This window comes from Cyclopterus lumpus, chromosome 15 (assembly GCF_009769545.1).
Source record: "Cyclopterus lumpus isolate fCycLum1 chromosome 15, fCycLum1.pri, whole genome shotgun sequence".
Classification (NCBI taxonomy): Eukaryota; Metazoa; Chordata; class Actinopteri; order Perciformes; family Cyclopteridae; genus Cyclopterus; species Cyclopterus lumpus.
In genome coordinates, this window is record NC_046980.1 from 345,097 (window position 1) to 364,772 (window position 19,676).

Here is a 19,676-nt window from a genome sequence, read left to right on the forward strand (position 1 = left end):
GTGGTTCAAGTAGTCTTTCAAAAGCTTATAGGGTTCTGTATGTGGTTCTAGTGATCATCAAGGAGGTTTTAGGGTTTCTGGATGTGGTTCAAGTAGTCTTTCAAAAGCTTATAGGGTTCTGTATGTGGTTCTAGTGATCATCAAGGAGGTTTTAGGGTTTCTGGATGTGGTTCAAGTAGTCTTTCAAAAGCTTATAGGGTTCTGTATGTGGTTCTAGTGATCATCAAGGAGGTTCTAGGGGTTCTATAGATGGTTCAATTAGTCTTTCAAAAGCTTATAGGGTTCTGTATGTTGTTCTAGTGATCATCAAGGAGGTTTTAGGGTTTCTGAATGTGGTTCAAGTAGTCTTTCAAAGGGCTATAGGGTTCTGTATGTGGTTCTAGTGATCATCAAGGAGGTTTTAGGGTTTCTGGATGTGGTTCAAGTAGTCTTTCAAAAGCTTATAGGGTTCTGTATGTGGTTCTAGTGATCATCAAGGAGGTTCTAGGGGTTCTATAGATGGTTCAATTAGTCTTTCAAAAGCTTATAGGGTTCTGTATGTTGTTCTAGTGATCATCAAGGAGGTTTTAGGGTTTCTGAATGTGGTTCAAGTAGTCTTTCAAAGGGCTATAGGGTTCTGTATGTGGTTCTAGTGATCATCAAGGAGGTTTTAGGGTTTCTGGATGTGGTTCAAGTAGTCTTTCAAAGGGCTATAGGGTTCTGTAGATAGTTCAAGTAGTAGTTTAAAGGGTTGGTTGGTTCTGAATGTGGTTCTAGTGGTCATCAAGGAGGTTCTAGGGGTTATTGGGGCCTGGGGGTATTTTAGTGGAGCTAAAGGTTGTAGTGGTCTTTGTTTTGGATCCAGTGGGCATTTAAAGGACCGTAGGAGTCCTTCAGGTGGTTGAACACCTCCTGACATTTTGGAGAGATGTATTCTCCCTCCGTCAACAGAACCCAGCATAAAGGAACTACTTTTTAAAGAACAGGGACTCTGAGGTTCTGATGAGAAGTTCTGGATCTTCCTCTTAAACGTACTAAATCTAGATTTACAGTTTATATGTGTTTTTTAGTGAAGCCTTCAGACAAAAAGAACTCCCAGCATGCTGTCTATCTCCCCACTCTCACCTGAAGACAAATAAAAAGCTGCACCTTGTTCAGGTGAAGACGAGTCTTAGCCTGCCAGGAGGAGTCACGTCCACTGATCTGACGTCAGATCTGATTCACTTACAGAAGCTTTTTTACAAATACAGATGCTGTCTTTTGCCAACATGCTTGGCCTGCTGGAAGCTGATGTCAACAGGTCAGACAGATCTGTGGGGATTATCAGATCGAGGAAGACCCAAAGCAGCAGAGGATTCTGGGTAAAGGACAACTTGTTTTGACTCACATTTGTAGTTCCCTGGGTGTTTTGACTCACGCTTGTTGTAGTTTCCTGGGTGTTTTGACTCACACTTGTTGTAGTTTCCTGGGTGTTTTGACTCACGCTTGTTGTAGTTTCCTGGGTGTTTTGACTCACACTTGTTGTAGTTTCCTGGGTGTTTTGACTCACACTTGTTGTAGTTTCCTGGGTGTTTTGACTCACACTTGTTGTAGTTTCCTGGGTGTTTTGACTCACAGCTGTTGTAGTTTCCTGGGTGTTTTGACTCACACTTGTTGTAGTTTCCGTGGGTGTTTTGACTCACACTTGTTGTAGTTTCCTGGGTGTTTTGACTCACACTTGTTGGAGTTTCCTGGGTGTTTTGACTCACACTTGTTGTAGTTTCCTGGGTGTTTCGACTCATACTTGTTGTAGTTTCCTGGGTGTTTCGACTCAACTTGTTGTAGTTTCCTGGGTTGTTTTTGACTCACACTTGTTGTAGTTTCCTGGGTGTTTTGACTCACATTGTTGTAGTTTCCTGGGTGTTTTGACTCACACTTGTAGTAGTTTCCTGGGTGTTTTGACTCACACTTGTTGTAGTTTCCTGGGTGTTTTGACTCACACTTGTTGTAGTTTCCTGGGTGTTTTGACTCACACTTGTTGTAGTTTCCTGGGTGTTTTGACTCACACTTGTTGTAGTTTCCTGGGTGTTTCGACTCATGCTTGTTGTAGTTTCCTGGGTGTTTCGACTCACACTTGTTGTAGTTTCCTGGGTGTTTTGACTCACACTTGTTGTAGTTTCCTGGGTGTTTTGACTCACATTTGTAGTTTCCTGGGTGTTTTGACTCACACTTGTAGTTTCCTGGGTGTTTTGACTCACACTTGTTGTAGTTTCCTGGGTGTTTTGACTCACACTTGTTGTAGTTTCCTGGGTGTTTTGACTCACATTTGTAGTTCCCTGGGTGTTTTGACTCACACTTGTTGTAGTTTCCTGGGTGTTTTGACTCACACTTGTAGTTTCCTGGGTGTTTTGACTCACACTTGTTGTAGTTTCCTGGGTGTTTTGACTCATACTTGTAGTTTCCTGTGTGTTTTGACTCACACTTGTTGTAGTTTCCTGGGTGTTTTGACTCACACTTGTAGTTTCCTGGGTGTTTTGACTCACACTTGTTGGGTGTTTTGACTCACACTTGTTGTAGTTTCCTGGGTGTTTTGACTCATGCTTGTTGTAGTTTCCTGGGTGTTTTGACTCACGCTTGTTGTAGTTTCCTGGGTGTTTTGACTCACACTTGTTGTAGTTTCCTGGGTGTTTTGACTCACACTTGTTGTAGTTTCCTGGGTGTTTTGACTCACGCTTGTTGTAGTTTCCTGGGTGTTTTGACTCACGCTTGTTGTAGTTTCCTGGGTGTTTTGACTCACACTTGTTGTAGTTTCCTGGGTGTTTTGACTCACACTTGTTGTAGTTTCCTGGGTGTTTTGACTCACGCTTGATGTAGTTTCCTGGGTGTTTTGACTCACACTTGTTGTAGTTTCCTGGGTGTTTTGACTCACGCTTGTTGTAGTTTCCTGGGTGTTTTGACTCACGCTTGTTGTAGTTTCCTGGGTGTTTTGACTCACGCTTGTTGTAGTTTCCTGGGTGTTTTGACTCACACTTGTTGTAGTTTCCCGGGTGTTTTGACTCACACTTGTTGTAGTTTCCTGGGTGTTTCGACTCACACTTGTAGTAGTTTCCTGGGTGTTTTGACTCACACTTGTTGTAGTTTCCTGGGTGTTTTGACTCACACTTGTTGTAGTTTCCTGTGTGTTTTGACTCACACTTGTTGTAGTTTCCTGGGTGTTTTGACTCACACTTGTTGTAGTTTCCTGGGTGTTTTGACTCATACTTGTAGTTTCCTGGGTGTTTTGACTCACACTTGTTGTAGTTTCCTGGGTGTTTTGACTCATACTTGTTGAGTTTTGACTCACACTTGTTGTAGTTTCCTGGGTGTTTTGACTCACACTTGTTGTAGTTTCCTGGGTGTTTCGACTCACACTTGTTGTAGTTTCCTGTGTGTTTTGACTCACACTTGTTGTAGTTTCCTGGGTGTTTTGACTCATACTTGTAGTTTTCTGGGTGTTTTGACTCACACTTGTTGGGTGTTTTGACTCACACTTGTTGTAGTTTCCTGGGTGTTTTGACTCATGCTTGTTGTAGTTTCCTGGGTGTTTTGACTCACGCTTGTTGTAGTTTCCTGGGTGTTTTGACTCACACTTGTTGTAGTTTCCTGGGTGTTTCGACTCACACTTGTAGTAGTTTCCTGGGTGTTTTGACTCACACTTGTTGTAGTTTCCTGGGTGTTTTGACTCACACTTGTTGTAGTTTCCTGGGTGTTTTGACTCACACTTGTTGTAGTTTCCTGGGTGTTTTGACTCATACTTGTAGTTTCCTGTGTGTTTTGACTCACACTTGTTGTAGTTTCCTGGGTGTTTTGACTCACACTTGTTGTAGTTTCCTGGGTGTTTTGACTCATACTTGTAGTTTCCTGGGTGTTTTGACTCACACTTGTTGTAGTTTCCTGGGTGTTTTGACTCACACTTGTTGTAGTTTCCTGGGTGTTTTGACTCATACTTGTTGTAGTTTCCTGGGTGTTTCGACTCACACTTGTTGTAGTTTCCTGGGTGTTTTGACTCACATTTGTAGTTTCCTGGGTGTTTTGACTCACACTTGTAGTTTCCTGGGTGTTTTGACTCACACTTGTTGTAGTTTCCTGGGTGTTTTTACTCACACTTGTTGTAGTTTCCTGGGTGTTTTGACTCACACTTGTTGTAGTTTCCTGGGTGTTTTGACTCACACTTGTTGTATTTTTTCTGGGTGTTTTGACTCACACTTGTTGTAGTTTCCTGGATGTTTTGACTCACACTTGTTGTAGTTTCCTGGGTGTTTTGACTCATACTTGTTGTAGTTTCCTGGGTGTTTCGACTCACACTTGTTGTAGTTTCCTGGGTGTTTTGACTCATACTTGTAGTTTCCTGGGTGTTTTGACTCAAACTTGTTGTAGTTTCCTGTGTGTTTCGACTCACACTTGTTGTATTTTTTCTGGGTGTTTTGACTCACACTTGTTGTAGTTTCCTGGGTGTTTTGACTCATACTTGTTGTAGTTTCCTGGGTGTTTTGACTCACACTTGTTGTAGTTTCCTGGGTGTTTCGACTCACACTTGTTGTAGTTTCCTGGGTGTTTTGACTCATACTTGTAGTTTCCTGTGTGTTTTGACTCACACTTGTTGTAGTTTCCTGGGTGTTTTGACTCACACTTGTAGTTTCCTGGGTGTTTTGACTCACACTTGTTGTAGTTTCCTGGGTGTTTTGACTCATACTTGTAGTTTCCTGGGTGTTTTGACTCAAACTTGTTGTAGTTTCATGGGTGTTTTGACTCACACTTGTTGTAGTTTCCTGGGTGTTTTGACTCACACTTGTAGTTTCCTGTGTGTTTTGACTCACACTTGTAGTTTCCTGGGTGTTTTGACTCACACTTGTTGTAGTTTCCTGGGTGTTTTGACTCATACTTGTAGTTTCCTGGGTGTTTTGACTCAAACTTGTTGTAGTTTCATGGGTGTTTTGACTCACACTTGTTGTAGTTTCCTGGGTGTTTTGACTCACACTTGTAGTTTCCTGGGTGTTTTGACTCACACTTGTTGTAGTTTCCTGGGTGTTTCGACTCACACTTGTTGTAGTTTCCTGGGTGTTTTGACTCATACTTGTAGTGTCCTGGGTGTTTTGACTCAAACTTGTTGTAGTTTCCTGGGTATTTCGACTCACACTTGTTGTAGTTTCCTGGTTGTTTTGACTCACACTTGTTGTAGTTTCCTGGGTGTTTTGACTCACACTTGTTGTAGTTTCCTGGGTATTTCGACTCACACTTGTTGTAGTTTCCTGGGTGTTTTGACTCACACTTGTTGTAGTTTCCTGGGTGTTTTGACTCACACTTGTTGTAGTTTCCTGGGTGTTTTGACTCAAACTTGTTGTAGTTTCCTGGGTATTTCGACTCACACTTGTTGTAGTTTCCTGGGTGTTTTGACTCACACTTGTTGTAGTTTCCTGTGTGTTTCGACTCACACTTGTTGTAGTTTCCTGGGTGTTTTGACTCACACTTGTTGTAGTTTCCTGGGTGTTTTGACTCACACTTGTTGTAGTTTCCTGGGTGTTTTGACTCACACTTGTTGTAGTTTCCTGGGTGTTTTGACTCACACTTGTTGTAGTTTCCTGGGTGTTTTGACTCACACTTGTAGTTTCCTGGGTGTTTTGACTCACACTTGTTGTAGTTTCCTGGGTGTTTCGACTCACACTTGTTGTAGTTTCCTGGGTGTTTTGACTCATACTTGTAGTGTCCTGGGTGTTTTGACTCAAACTTGTTGTAGTTTCCTGGGTATTTCGACTCACACTTGTTGTAGTTTCCTGGGTGTTTTGACTCACACTTGTTGTAGTTTCCTGGGTGTTTTGACTCACACTTGTTGTAGTTTCCTGTGTGTTTCGACTCACACTTGTTGTAGTTTCCTGGGTGTTTTGACTCACACTTGTTGTAGTTTCCTGGGTGTTTTGACTCACACTTGTTGTAGTTTCCTGGGTGTTTTGACTCACACTTGTAGTAGTTTCCTGGGTGTTTTGACTCAAACTTGTTGTAGTTTCCTGGGTGTTTCGACTCACACTTGTTGTAGTTTCCTGGGTGTTTTGACTCACACTTGTTGTAGTTTCCTGGGTGTTTTGACTCAACCTGGCATTGTTATCTCGGTTAGATACAAAAATGTAAATAAAGAATGCTAATATGGGTAGCTAAATATACCTGTGCAGACAAAACTGACTGTAGAATAACAGAATCTAACTCCATCAAAGTCTCGGTCAGAGCCTTCCAGACTTCCACAGTTCGACTTTAACGCTGTGCTACAACATTTTGTTCATATATTTGTCTCATAATTTCCAGAAATAATTAAAAATATATAAAAAGAGTGTGACGGATACCAGAGCTGAATAGATTCCCGATGAGGAACACTATGTGTTTGGACTGAAGCTTGTTCACAACATCACACATTGTTTACTTCTGGTGAGAAAGTCCAATCAACACTTATTAACACCTGACTGTGGATTGTCTGGTTCGATTTCATTTAACACTCCAATCTGTGTGTGTGTGTGTGTGTGTGTGTGAGGGGAGGGAGTGTGTTAAATGAAGAGGGAGGACGGGTCTCCTAGTCGTCCGTCTGCAGCTTCAAACAGTCTTTAAAATAAGCTGCAGAGCAACAGAGTGTGTGTGAGCGTGTGTGTGTGTGTGTGTGTGTGTGTGTGTGTGTTTGTGTGTTGAAGGGCAGCAGACAGCAAACACTCTGAGCTGAATATTAAAGAGGTTGGTCACATTAGAGCAGCAGGAAACTGTCAGATGAAGGTAAGAACTACACACCTTCATTGTTCTCTCAGCTTCAATTCATCCAGGTTATACACATATACTTTAATTGTGTGTGTTTATGGCTGTGACTCTGGGATCAATAATGTGATCAGTATATATTTGACATGGTTGGAAACCAGCAAGCAGCATGTCAGCCTTATGCTTGGTTTTCTTTTCTTGTTAACCAGCTTCAGATGAAAAAACAGCAGCTTCATAGTTAGTTTGTTTCTGTTGATTTGTATCTTTTTATGTTTTGTGTTTGTTTGTTTTACTGAGGACTAGAAATTAGAGTTTTTTGTCAGGTCGTGTTATGTGGTCTTCTGAGGTGTTGACGCTGATGGATCGCTAATGTTAGCTTAGCATGAGTCAGGCTCTCATGTTCCATACCTGTAGAAGTGTGCCTTTGTCTCACAAGAGATACAAACATACAAACATCCTGATTTCTAGCCCAAAGAGGAGATGTGGCATCATCAAATACACTATCCCACTGCATTATGGGAAATGTGGGGTCCAGTGTTTCTGGACTAAAAGGGTTTTTAGGGTTTGATCAATAAACCGATCAGCTTTTAAGCTTCATGTATCTGACTTTACTGACATGTTGGTATATTTACATTGTGGTATCAGTACTGTTACTGTAACAGAGTATCTTTACATTATGGTATCAGTACTGTTACTGTAACAGAGTATCTTTACATTGTGGTATCAGTACTGTTACTGTAACAGAGTATTTCTACATTGTGGTATCAGTACTGTTACTGTAACAGAGTATCTTTACATTGTGGTATCAGTACTGTTACTGTAACAGAGTATTTCTACATTATGGTATCAGTACTGTTACTGTAACAGAGTATCTTTACATTGTGGTATCAGTACTGTTACTGTAACAGAGTATTTCTACATTGTGGTATCACTACTGTTACTGTAACAGAGTATCTTTACATTATGGTATCAGTACTGTTACTGTAACAGAGTATTTCTACATTGTGGTATCACTACTGTTACTGTAACAGAGTATCTTTACATTGTGGTATCAGTACTGTTACTGTAACAGAGTATCTTTACATTGTGGTATCAGTACTGTTACTGTAACAGAGTATCTTTACATTATGGTATCAGTACTGTTACTGTAACAGAGTATTTCTACATTGTGGTATCACTACTGTTACTGTAACAGAGTATCTTTACATTGTGGTATCAGTACTGTTACTGTAACAGAGTATCTTTACATTGTGGTATCAGTACTGTTACTGTAACAGAGTATCTTTACATTGTGGTATCAGTACTGTTACTGTAACAGAGTATCTTTACATTGTGGTATCAGTACTGTTACTGTAACAGAGTATTTCTACATTGTGGTATCAATACTGTTACTGTAACAGAGTATCTTTACATTGTGGTATCAGTACTGTTACTGTAACAGAGTATTTCTACATTGTGGTATCAATACTGTTACTGTAACAGAGTATTTCTACATTGTGGTATCAGTACTGTTACTGTAACAGAGTATTTCTACATTGTGGTATCAATACTGTTACTGTAACAGAGTATCTTTACATTGTGGTATCAGTACTGTTACTGTAACAGAGTATTTCTACATTGTGGTATCAATACTGTTACTGTAACAGAGTATTTCTACATTGTGGTATCAGTACTGTTACTGTAACAGAGTATTTCTACATTGTGGTATCAATACTGTTACTGTAACAGAGTATTTCTACATTGTGGTATCAGTACTGTTACTGTAACAGTAATAGTATTTTTCTGCACATGATGATGATGGTGAGTTGAAACTGAAGGGCAGGAAACTGTAAGTGTGTTAAAATACGTTTTTCGTTAAATTTAGTGTACAGCAGCAAATTAAACTGAAACTCACATGTACTCTGAGATTCAGTAAAGATCCAATGAAGATCCAGTTGAGATCCGGTTGAGATCCAGTTAAGACCCAGTGAAGATCCAGTTAAGATCCAGTAAAGATAAAGTTGAGATCCAGTTAAGACTCGGGGAAGATCCAGTTGAGACCCAATGAAGATACAGTTGAGATCCAGTAAAGATCCAGTTAAGACCCAATGAAGATCCAGTTAAGATCCAGTAGAAATTAAGTTGAGATTCAGTTGAGATCCAGTAAAGATCTAGTCAAGATCCAATTCAATTCAGTTTATTTTGTATAGCCCAATATCACAAATCACTAACTCCCCTCAGAGTGCTTTACAATCTGTACACATACGACATCCCTGACCTTTGACCTCACATCGGAGCAGGAACAACTTTCGGGGTAAAAAAGGTGAGAACCCTTCAGGAGAGCAACAGAGGAGGATCCCTCTCCTCGGATGGACAGAAGCAATAGATGTCATGTGACCAGATGAACAGCATTACAGGAAGACCCAGTTGAGATCCAATAAAGACCCAATGAAGATCCAGTTGAGATCCAGTTAAGACCCAGTTAAGATCTAGTTGAGATCCAGTTGAGACCCAGTTGAGATCCAGTTAAGACCCAGTGAAGATCCAGTTGAGATCCAGTTAAGACCCAGTGAAGACCCAGTTGAGATCCAGTGAAGACCCAGTGAAGATCCAGTTGAGATCCAGTTAAGACCCAGTGAAGACCCAGTTGAGATCCAGTGAAGACCCAGTGAAGATCCAGTAGATATCAAGTTGAGATCCAGTTAAGACCCAGTGAAGATCCAGTAGATATCAAGTTGAGATCCAGTTAAGACCCAGTGAAGATCTAGTAGATATCAAGTTGAGATCCAGTTAAGATCCAGTGAAGATCCAGTAGATATCAAGTTGAAATCCAGTTAAGACCCAGTGAAGATCAAGTTGAAATCCAGTTAAGACCCAGTGAAGATCAAGTTGAAATCCAGTTAAGACCCAGTGAAGATCAAGTTGAAATCCAGTTAAGACCCAGTGAAGATCTAGTTAAGATCCAGTGAAGATCTAGTGAAGATCCAGTTAAGACCTAGTTGAGATCCAGTGAAGATCTAGTGAAGATCCAGTTAAGACCCAGTCAAGATCCATTAGAGATCAAGTTGAGATTGAGTAAAGATCCAGTTGAGATCCAGTTGAGATCAAGTAAAAAGCTGAGCCCACTGTAAAACACACCGACTCTGCGCTGGCTATGAGGTGACCTTTGACCCCTGTTGAAGCCTCTGAGGAGCTCAATCATGAAAACACCTAAAACACTGAGGGACGTTTCAGTTTTACTCTGATGCAACTCACAGAAACACCTCCTCCTCCTGTTGCCATGGCAGCCCCAACAAAAGATTGCAGGTCCTTCAAAGAGAACATTCTCAGGTCTCATCTGACAGAAGTTTTAGTTTATTATTTCCTAAAATTAGAATATGAACCTCTGATATATAGTACAGTAAAAGTAGAAAGTTCTGCGCTCTGTACTAAAGTACAGTGGTTGAGTAAATGTACTTAGTTACATTCCACAACATGTTTTCAGGTTTTGTACTGCAGCTCTATGCAAACACAGAGGGTGTGTGTGTGTGTGTGTGTGTGTGTGCGTGTGCACGTGTGTGCGTGCATGTTAAATTGACCACCTGTTGCCTTCCATTTTCAAACACACACACTCCCTTCATTCTTTTCTTTCTCGAACAAACACATTGAAAGAAAAGAAATGTGTGTGTAACCGAGTGTCTTCCTCACTTACATACCACAGTGCACACACACACACACACACACACACACACACACACACACACACACACACATAGGCATGTCAGTTCCTGTCTTGTGTTCGTGACTGTAATCTCTGGAAAAATGATCCTGCTGGTTATTTCCTGCCGCCTGCCAGTCGGATCTGTGGGCAGAGCGCCCTGAGGTCTGTCGCTACAGCAACAGGCTGAACAGATAGGAAGAGTAGAAAGAGGAGGAAGAGGAGGGAGAAGAAGAGACGGATACACACAATATGAATAGGTCTGACAGGACAAACCAGGAGATCTGAAGACAGCAGATCAGCAGCAGTAGAAGAAGAAGAAGAAGAAGAAACAGGAAGCAACAGGTAGGAACAGGAAGCTGGAATCACATGGTTCTAGGTCCAGGTCCCAGGTGTACCAGGACCATTGTGGGTCACATGTAAAGGAACTGGGACATGCTCTGGTCCAGCAGCAATGAGTAATTATTATTACTATTATTAGTATTAGTCGGCTAATGAAGAACAGCCGCAGGAAACCACAGAAGAAGAAGAGTATGTAGACAGTTGGTCTGTTTCATGCTTCATGTTCCTCATCATTCATCTTATTGATCCATGAAGTAGTTCAGGTACTCTGTTATCTCCCTGTTCAGGTACTCTGTTCTCTCCCTGTTCAGGTACTCTGTTCTCTACCTGTTCAGGTACTCTGTTATCTCCCTGTTCAGGTACTCTGTTCTCTCCCTGTTCAGGTACTCTGTTCTCTACCTGTTCAGGTACTCTGTTCTCTACCTGTTCAGGTACTCTGTTCTCTACCTGTTCAGGTACTCTGTTCTCTACCTGTTCAGGTACTCTGTTATCTCCCTGTTCAGGTACTCTGTTCTCTACCTGTTCAGGTACTCTGTTCTCTCCCTGTTCAGGTACTCTGTTCTCTACCTGTTTAGGTACTCTGTTCTCTCCCTGTTCAGGTACTCTGTTCTCTACCTGTTCAGGTACTCTGTTCTCTACCTGTTCAGGTACTCTGTTCTCTACCTGTTCAGGTACTCTGTTCTCTACCTGTTCAGGTACTCTGTTCTCTACCTGTTCAGGTACTCTGTTCTCTCCCTGTTCAGGTACTCTGTTCTCTACCTGTTCAGGTACTCTGTTCTCTACCTGTTCAGGTACTCTGTTTTCTCCCTGTTCAGGTACTCTGTTTTCTCCCTGTTCAGGTACTCTGTTCTCTCCCTGTTCAGGTACTCTGTTCTCTACCTGTTCAGGTACTCTGTTCTCTACCTGTTCATGTACTCTGTACACTTCCTGTTTAGGTACTCTGTTCTCTACCTGTTCAGGTACTCTGTTCTCTCCCTGTTCAGGTACTCTGTTCTCTACCTGTTCAGGTACTCTGTTCTCTCCCTGTTCATGTACTCTGTTCTCTCCCTGTTCAGGTACTCTGTTCTCTACCTGTTCAGGTACTCTCTACACTACATGTTCAGGTACTCTGTTATCTCCCTGTTCAGGTACTCTGTTCTCTACCTGTTCAGGTACTCTGTTCTCTACCTGTTCAGGTACTCTGTTCTCTACCTGTTCAGGTACTCTGTTTTCTCCCTGTTCAGGTACTCTGTTCTCTCCCTGTTCAGGTACTCTGTTCTCTACCTGTTCAGGTACTCTGTTCTCTACCTGTTCAGGTACTCTGTTCTCTACCTGTTCAGGTACTCTGTTTTCTCCCTGTTCAGGTACTCTGTTCTCTACCTGTTCAGGTACTCTGTACACTTCCTGTTTAGGTACTCTGTTCTCTACCTGTTCAGGTACTCTGTTCTCTACCTGTTCAGGTACTCTGTTCTCTACCTGCTCAGGTACTCTGTTCTCTACCTGCTCAGGTACTCTGTTCTCTACCTGTTCAGGTACTCTCTACACTACATGTTTAGGTACTCTGTTCTCTACCTGTTCAGGTACTCTGTTCTCTACCTGTTTAGGTACTCTGTTCTCTACCTGCTCAGGTACTCTGTTCTCTACCTGCTCATTACTCTGTTCTCTACCTGCTCAGGTACTCTGTTCTCTACCTGTTCAGGTACTCTGTTCTCTACCTGCTCAGGTACTCTGTTCTCTACCTGTTCAGGTACTCTGTTCTCTACCTGTTTAGGTACTCTGTTCTTTACCTGTTCAGGTACTCTGTTCTCTACCTGCTCATTACTCTGTTCTCTACCTGCTCAGGTACTCTGTTCTCTACCTGTTCAGGTACTCTGTTCTCTACCTGTTCAGGTACTCTCTACACTACATGTTTAGGTACTCTGTTCTCTACCTGTTCAGGTACTCTGTTCTCTACCTGTTCAGGTACTCTCTACACTACATGTTTAGGTACTCTGTTCTCTACCTGTTCAGGTACTCTGTTCTCTACCTGCTCAGGTACTCTGTTCTCTACCTGCTCAGGTACTCTGTTCTCTACCTGCTCAGGTACTCTGTTCTCTACATGTTCAGGTACTCTGTTCTCTACCTGCTCAGGTACTCTGTTCTCTCCCTGTTCAGGTACTCTGTTCTCTACCTGTTCAGGTACTCTGTTCTCTACCTGTTCAGGTACTCTGTTCTCTACCTGTTCAGGTACTCTGTTCTCTCCCTGTTCAGGTACTCTGTTCTCTACATGTTCAGGTACTCTGTTCTCTACCTGCTCAGGTACTCTGTTCTCTACCTGTTCAGGTACTCTGTTCTGAGGAACTGTTCTGTCTCCCTTCCTGTTCACTCTGTACACCACTGACTTCCAGTACAACTCGGGGTCATGCCATCTGCAGAAGTTCTCTGAGGACTCTGCAGTGGTCGGGTGTTTAAAGGATAATAATAATAATAATAATAATAATAATAATAATAATGCATTCTATTTGTAAGGCACTCTTCATTCAAGAATCTCAGAGTGCCACAGGAATGGACAGGAAGTGGAGTACAGGGCAGTAGTGGATGACTGTGCAGTGCGTCGGTAGAAATCACCTGCTTCTGAACATGGCCAAGACCAGAGAGATGGTGGTGGACTTCAGGAGGAAGACGACAGAAGGAGGATGTGGACATGGAGGAGGAGGATGTGGACATGGTGGAGGAGGAGGATGTGGACATGGAGGAGGAGGAGGATATGGACATGGAGGAGGAGGATGTGGACATGGTGGAGGAGGAGGATGTGGACATGGTGGAGGAGGATGATGTGGACATGATGGAGGAGGATGTAGACATGGTGGAGGAGGATGTGGACATGGAGAAGGAGGATGTGGACATGGTGGAGGAGGATGTGGACATGGTGGACGAGGAGGATGTGGACATGGTGGAGGAGGATGTGGACATGGTGGAGGAGGATGTAGACATGGTGGAGGAGGATGTGGACATGGTGGAGGAGGATGTGGACATGGTGGAGGAGGATGTGGACATGGTGAAGGAGGATGTGGACATGGAGGAGGAGGATGTGGACATGGTGGAGGAGGATGTGGACATGGAGGAGGAGGATGTGGACATGGTGGAGGAGGATGTGGACATGGTGGAGGAGGAGGATGTGGACATGGTGGAGGAGGATGTGGACATGGTGGAGGAGGATGTGGACATGGTGGAGGAGGATGTGGACATGGTGGAGGAGGAGGATGTGGACATGGTGGAGGAGGATGTGGACATGGTGGAGGAGGAGGATGTGGACATGGTGGATGTGGACATGGAGGAGGAGGATGTGGACATGGAGGAGGAGGATGTGGACATGGAGGAGGAGGATGTGGACATGGTGGAGGAGGAGGATGTGGACATGGTGGAGGAGGATGATGTGGACATGGTGGAGGAGGATGTGGACATGGTGGAGGAGGAGGATGTGGACATGGTGGAGGAGGATGTGGACATGGTGGAGGAGGATGTGGACATGGTGGAGGAGGAGGATGTGGACATGGTGGTCGAGGAGGATGTGGACATGGTGGAGGTTGATGTGGACATGGTGGTCGAGGATGTGAACATGGTGGATGAGGATGTGGACATGGTGGACGAGGAGGATGTGGACATGGTGGTCGAGGATGTGAACATGGTGGATGAGGATGTGGACATGGTGGACGAGGAGGATGTGGACATGGAGGAGGAGGATGTGGACATGGAGGAGGAGGATGTGGACATGGTGGATGAGGATGTGAACATGGTGGACGAGGAGGATGTGGACATGGAGGAGGAGGATGTGGACATGGTGGAGGAGGATGTGAACATGGTGGACGAGGAGGATGTGGACATGGTGGACGAGGAGGATGTGGTCATGGAGGAGGAGGATGTGGACATTGAGGAGGAATACAGGTTCCTGGTGTCTCCATCGACAACTGACTGAACTGGAAGGCCAACGCTGTGTACAAGAAGGGGAGGACCTCTTTTTCTTGAGGAAACTTGGATCCTTCGATGTGTTCAGCAAGATGTTGGAGATGTTCTACCAGTCTGTTGGACCAGTGCTCTGAGATGATGGGCGACTGTGGGTCAGTGGTTAGAGCTCTGTCTTTCAATCAGGGGGTTGGCGGTTCAAGCCCCGCCCTAGTCGATGTGTCCTTGAGCAAGACACTTAACCCTGAATTGTTCCCTGTAGCTGTTCTACAGTGTATTAATGTAACATGATTGTAAGTCTAAATGACATGTAATGTTGGAGATATTCTCCCAGTCTGTTGGACCAGTGCTCTGTACTTCTCCGTAGTCTGCTGGGGGAGCAGCATTGGAGCCGGAGACACCAACAGACTCACTAAACTGGTGAGGAAGGCCGGCTCCATCATTGGCTGCAAACAGGACTATCAGGAGAAGAAATTATTCTCCAGACTGCTTCAGCTCTGCTTCACAAGAACAAATACAGGAGAACATTCTAGATACACGAGAACATGTATCTTAAGTCAGGAGAACATGTCTCTTAAGTCCCTCCAGTTGATCCAGAACGCTGCAGCTCGTGTACTCACACAAACTGAGAAAAGAGATCACATGACTCCTGTATTAGCTGCTCTGCACTGGCTCCCTGTAAAATCAAGAATCAAGACTTAAGACTTTCCTCTTTAATAGTGCTTATAGTTAGGGCTGAATCAGGTTTGCCCTGGTCCAGCCCCTTGATATGCTGCTATAGGCTTATAGGCTGCTGGGGGATGTTTTAGGATACACTGAGCACCTATCTCCTCTTCTCTCTCTCCTTATGGATGAATTTACATCTCTCCATTGCACCTTATTAACTCTGCTTCCTCCCCAGAGTCTGTACAGTATATCATATTCATGTAATGTGTTTATGTAACTCTGTAACTCTGTTCATCTGGTCACATGACATCTATTGTCTCGGTCCTCCAGGTGTCCAACATGTCCTCCATCCTGCTGAGCTACTGCCTCTTGCTCATCCTCGTGGCCCTGCCCTTTAGAGTTCAAGGTCAAGGTGAGGTCATCCGTTATATATAAGTCTTATATATATATATATATAATGTATAATAATACAGTGTTAGTTACAACCGGCCCTTTGAGGGCAACATAATGCTAATGTGGCCCCCGAGGACACCCCTGTCTTAGAGGGTCTCTAAAGGACCGTTAGTAGACCTGGATCATGGATCCTCTTAGAGGGTCTCTAAAGGACCGTTAGTAGACCTGGATCATGGATCCTCTTAGAGGGTCTCTAAAGGACCGTTAGTAGACCTGGATCATGGATCCTCCTAAAGGGTCTCTAAAGGACCGTTAGTAGACCTGGATCCTCCTAAAGGGTCTCTAAAGGACCGTTAGTAGACTTGGATCATGGATCCTCTCCTGGTGGCACTTAGAAGCCCTCAGCTGTTGCCGGTTGGAGATGAGCCTGTGGTCTTCTGTCAGGACCCCCTTTGAATACAATCCTCAGAGGTCAGAGGTTCACAGCTGCTACTTTTAACATTGCTGCCGATAACTCGCAGTTTGATCCTCCATTAAGCTGGATTCTATGACACACCTGCAGACAGGAAGCCACACAGGTGTGTCTCCTGTCATGTGACCATCCCTCACCTTCCTCTTCTTCTTCGATCCGATCACCTGGTTGATGAAGAGCTTGTTGTGTGAAGATGAAGCTTAGTAGAGTCAAGCTGTCTCTCTGCCAGACAGACAGACAGATACATGGCTGAGGTCAGGGGTCACCTGACTGAGTCATTCAGAGGCCACGCCAACAGGTATGAGACAACCAATCACTGAAGAGAAGCGTGTCATTTAAAAACCCAAATCCCCAGATCCACTGAGGAGCTTCTCCCAGAGCTTTCAACACATCTCACAGCCTTCATCAGCGAGTCAGCGTCATGCAACCAATGCTGTTCAACTCCTCGGTCATGTGACACCACGCTACCAAGCCGATGAAGGCTCTGAGATGTGGTGGAAAGAAAGACAGTAAGTGCCCCTTGAGTTTAGATCCGTTTGTTTTCACTGCTGTTGTACTGATGTTCTCCTTCAATATTAAATATGTTAACAATGCTTTTATTGTGAAGATCTTGACACTAAAACAGGAAGCTGTTCTTGTTTAAATTTAAGCTTCCTGATGATTTCTTCCTCTGTGAGCTCAGCAGGTTTAATAGACACGCTCTTATTTTGACTTCCTGTCACCGACCTTCTTCTTCTTGTTCTTCTTCTCTGCAGGAAGTGACTGCAGCTGTAATGTCACCAACAGCCGCTGTGACGAGTCTGGAGTCTGCAGGTGAGACCTCTCAAACAGAGCATAAAGCATACCCTGCTATATGCTCTGTTAGAGACCTGTCAATCACCCTGTAGCCCCGCCCTAAACCATACCCTGCTATATGCTCTGTTAGAGACCTGTCAATCACCCTGTAGCCCCGCCCTAAACCATACCCTGCTTTATGCTCTGGTAGAGACCTGTCAATCACCTCGTAGCCCCGCCCTAACGCATACCCTGCTTTATGCTCTGGTAGAGACCTGTCAATCACCTTGTAGCCCCGCCCTAACGCATACCCTGCTTTATGCTCTGGTAGAGACCTGTCAATCACCTCGTAGCCCCGCCCTAACGCATACCCTGCTTTATGCTCTGGTAGAGACCTGTCAATCACCCTGAAGCCCCGCCCTAAACCATACCCTGCTTTATGCTCTGGTAGAGACCTGTCAATCACCTCGTAGCCCCACCAGTTTTTGGCCCGACTGAAGAAGCTCTAGTTTCTGGGTGCTGATGCCCAGCACTCAATGATTTCTAAAGGCCCCTCCACGAACCAGGACCTGACCCGGAGCAGTGATGTAGCTGTTGTGGTTCAGAGGGAGCCTGGAAGTCTAGCCTTCAGCTCTGGTCCTGATCTTTTGAGTAGAGACCCAAACACAGAGGGGACAGATTCAAGGACTCAGAGACATCCGGATCCACATCTGATCAGGATCCTCCTATTGGAGGATTTCTGGTCTCGATCTTCGAAAAGACAATGCCGGAGGACCCCGGTTGAGTGGACGGTGAATGATGTCTCTATCTGTGTGTCTCCAGGTGTGACCCCGGGTGGGACGGCGAGCGGTGCGAACGCTGCGTGCCAACGCCTGGCTGCCGCCACGGTTCCTGTCAGCAGCCGTGGCAGTGCCGCTGCGAGGCCGGCTGGGGGGGGCGCTTCTGTGACAAAGGTCTGGTCTCGTCCTGGTCTCGTTTGGTTTAGTGTCTCTGTCTGATCCGGTCTCACCCCATCTCCCGTTGCAGACCTGTCACTGTGCTCGGCAAGGCCGCCATGTCAGAACGGGGCGACCTGCGTGATGGAGGACAGCGCCGGATACACCTGTCTGTGTCCCAGAGGCTTCTACGGCCGGGACTGCCAGCTGAAGACCGGACCCTGTACCCAGAGGAGGTCTGTGCAGGTCTCCCTGGAGACCACCTGAACTTTGTCCTTGTTTAGTCGTCATTAGAACGGTTCTGAAAATTTAAAAAGCTGTTTCTAAGTTTGAATCCTCCTCCTCGTTCTTTTTCCTCCAGGTCTCCATGTAAAAATGGCGGTCTCTGTGAGGACGCTGACGGCTTTGCGGTGGATCTGGCGTGCCGCTGCCTGGCCGGCTTCACAGGTCGGCGCTGTGAGACGGACGTGGACGACTGCCTGATGAGACCGTGTGCCAACGGCGCCACCTGCCTGGATGGCGTGAACCGCTTCTCGTGCCTCTGCCCCGCCGGCTTCACCGGGCGCTTCTGCACCGTCAACCTGGACGACTGTGCCAGCCGGCCCTGCCTCAATGCCGGCCGTTGCCTGGACCGCGCCAGTGGCTTCCACTGCATCTGCCGGCCCGGTTACGCCGGGGCCACCTGCGAGACGGAGGCGAGGAGCCGCAAGCCTGGCCAGACGACGATGCTAGGGTGGGAGGGTGGTGGAGGAGCAGGCGGGGCTAGACCTCACGCGACCATGAATGAGAGGAGCGGCACCGGCGGGAACGGCAGCCGTGTTGACGGCGGGTCTTTTAAGGTGACGGTGAGCGAACGCCGCACCGCCGGCCTGTCGGAGGTCCACCTCGTCGTCCTGGTGGTTCTGGCGGGCGCAACGCTGGCCGTGGTGGCTCTGACCGCCGCCCTCGTGCTGCAAGGCTACTGCATAGCCTGTGGCCACGCCCCCTGCTGGCCACTGACATCATCATCATCACAACATGGTGGCCGGCAGGCGCCGCAGGACGATCTAGGGGGTCAGATCGGCTTCCTGTACGGAGCGGAACCAGAGAAGAAGAAGCTGAATACTGAGGTCATTTAGACGGAGTGAACGTCCGAGCACAGAGCGAACAGATAGAGAGAGGAGGACATGCTCTCTGCAGGTTCTGAGGTCGGAGGTCACAGGACCCTCAGGTCTGAACTGGGATCCATTCTCCGAGTCTAGTCCTGGTGTTAATAAGCCGTGACGTGTGACTCGTGATGTCATTACCCACAATTCACCTCTGGCTTATACAGGTGCAGAGATGGGCCGCGGTCACAAAGGTCTCACCTTTTAGTCTTCAAGACGCTGACTCGAGTGACATCACTCGAGGACATGGATCGTTGATGAAAGACGTTGGGATTCGGGTCATGAACTCAATTCACATGATGAAATGTACAAGACATTTGTTATATCAAATTAATTGTATCAATGTTAACTGTATTTTAAACTTTACACAAAAGAAATTAATTATGAAATCACATTTTTAATGTGATTTCACAGCTGAGCTTGAAGATGAAACATGTTAGTCAGTTAGCTGGGAGGCAGTATGCTAGCGGTTTCCAACCATTTACAGTCTTTATGCTAAGCTAAGCTAACTCTCTAAATATAAATATAAAATATCGTACTTTTTACTGTACTACGTCACAGATGTAAATATTGTACTTTTGCTTTACTACATCTCAGAGGTACCTATCGTACTTTTACTGTATTAC

The 19,676-nt window shown here is 45.1% G+C and overlaps 1 protein-coding gene across 4 annotated transcripts; it reads left to right on the forward strand.

Moving 5' to 3' along the window:
* The first annotated feature begins 1,120 nt into the window (after nucleotides 1-1,120).
* On the forward strand, nucleotides 1,121-19,603 carry dlk2 (delta-like 2 homolog (Drosophila)). 4 transcript variants are annotated; one of them, XM_034551707.1, is made up of 6 exons: nucleotides 1,121-1,340; nucleotides 15,662-15,743; nucleotides 16,952-17,009; nucleotides 17,793-17,923; nucleotides 17,997-18,141; nucleotides 18,267-19,603. In XM_034551707.1, exons 1-6 carry the CDS (start codon nucleotides 1,230-1,232, stop codon nucleotides 19,021-19,023), a joined length of 1,284 nt encoding a protein of 427 aa, XP_034407598.1. In that variant the 5' UTR covers nucleotides 1,121-1,229; the 3' UTR covers nucleotides 19,024-19,603. The 4 variants fall into 4 exon arrangements, with proteins under 4 accessions (XP_034407598.1, XP_034407599.1, XP_034407600.1 ...); XM_034551708.1 differs by lacking the exon at nucleotides 1,121-1,340 and adding an exon at nucleotides 6,462-6,747; XM_034551709.1 differs by lacking the exon at nucleotides 1,121-1,340 and adding an exon at nucleotides 10,303-10,747.
* Nucleotides 19,604-19,676: the final 73 nt, after the last annotated feature.

Coding starts and splice junctions, on each gene's coding strand:
- dlk2 (XM_034551707.1), top strand. CDS start 1,230: ATGCTGTCTTTTGCCAACATGCTTGGCCTGCTGGAAGCTGATGTCAAC. Junction 1,341..15,661: donor AAAGCAGCAGAGGATTCTGG/GTAAAGGACAAC, acceptor TCGGTCCTCCAG/GTGTCCAACATGTCCTCCAT. Junction 15,744..16,951: donor CTTTAGAGTTCAAGGTCAAG/GTGAGGTCATCC, acceptor TCTTCTCTGCAG/GAAGTGACTGCAGCTGTAAT.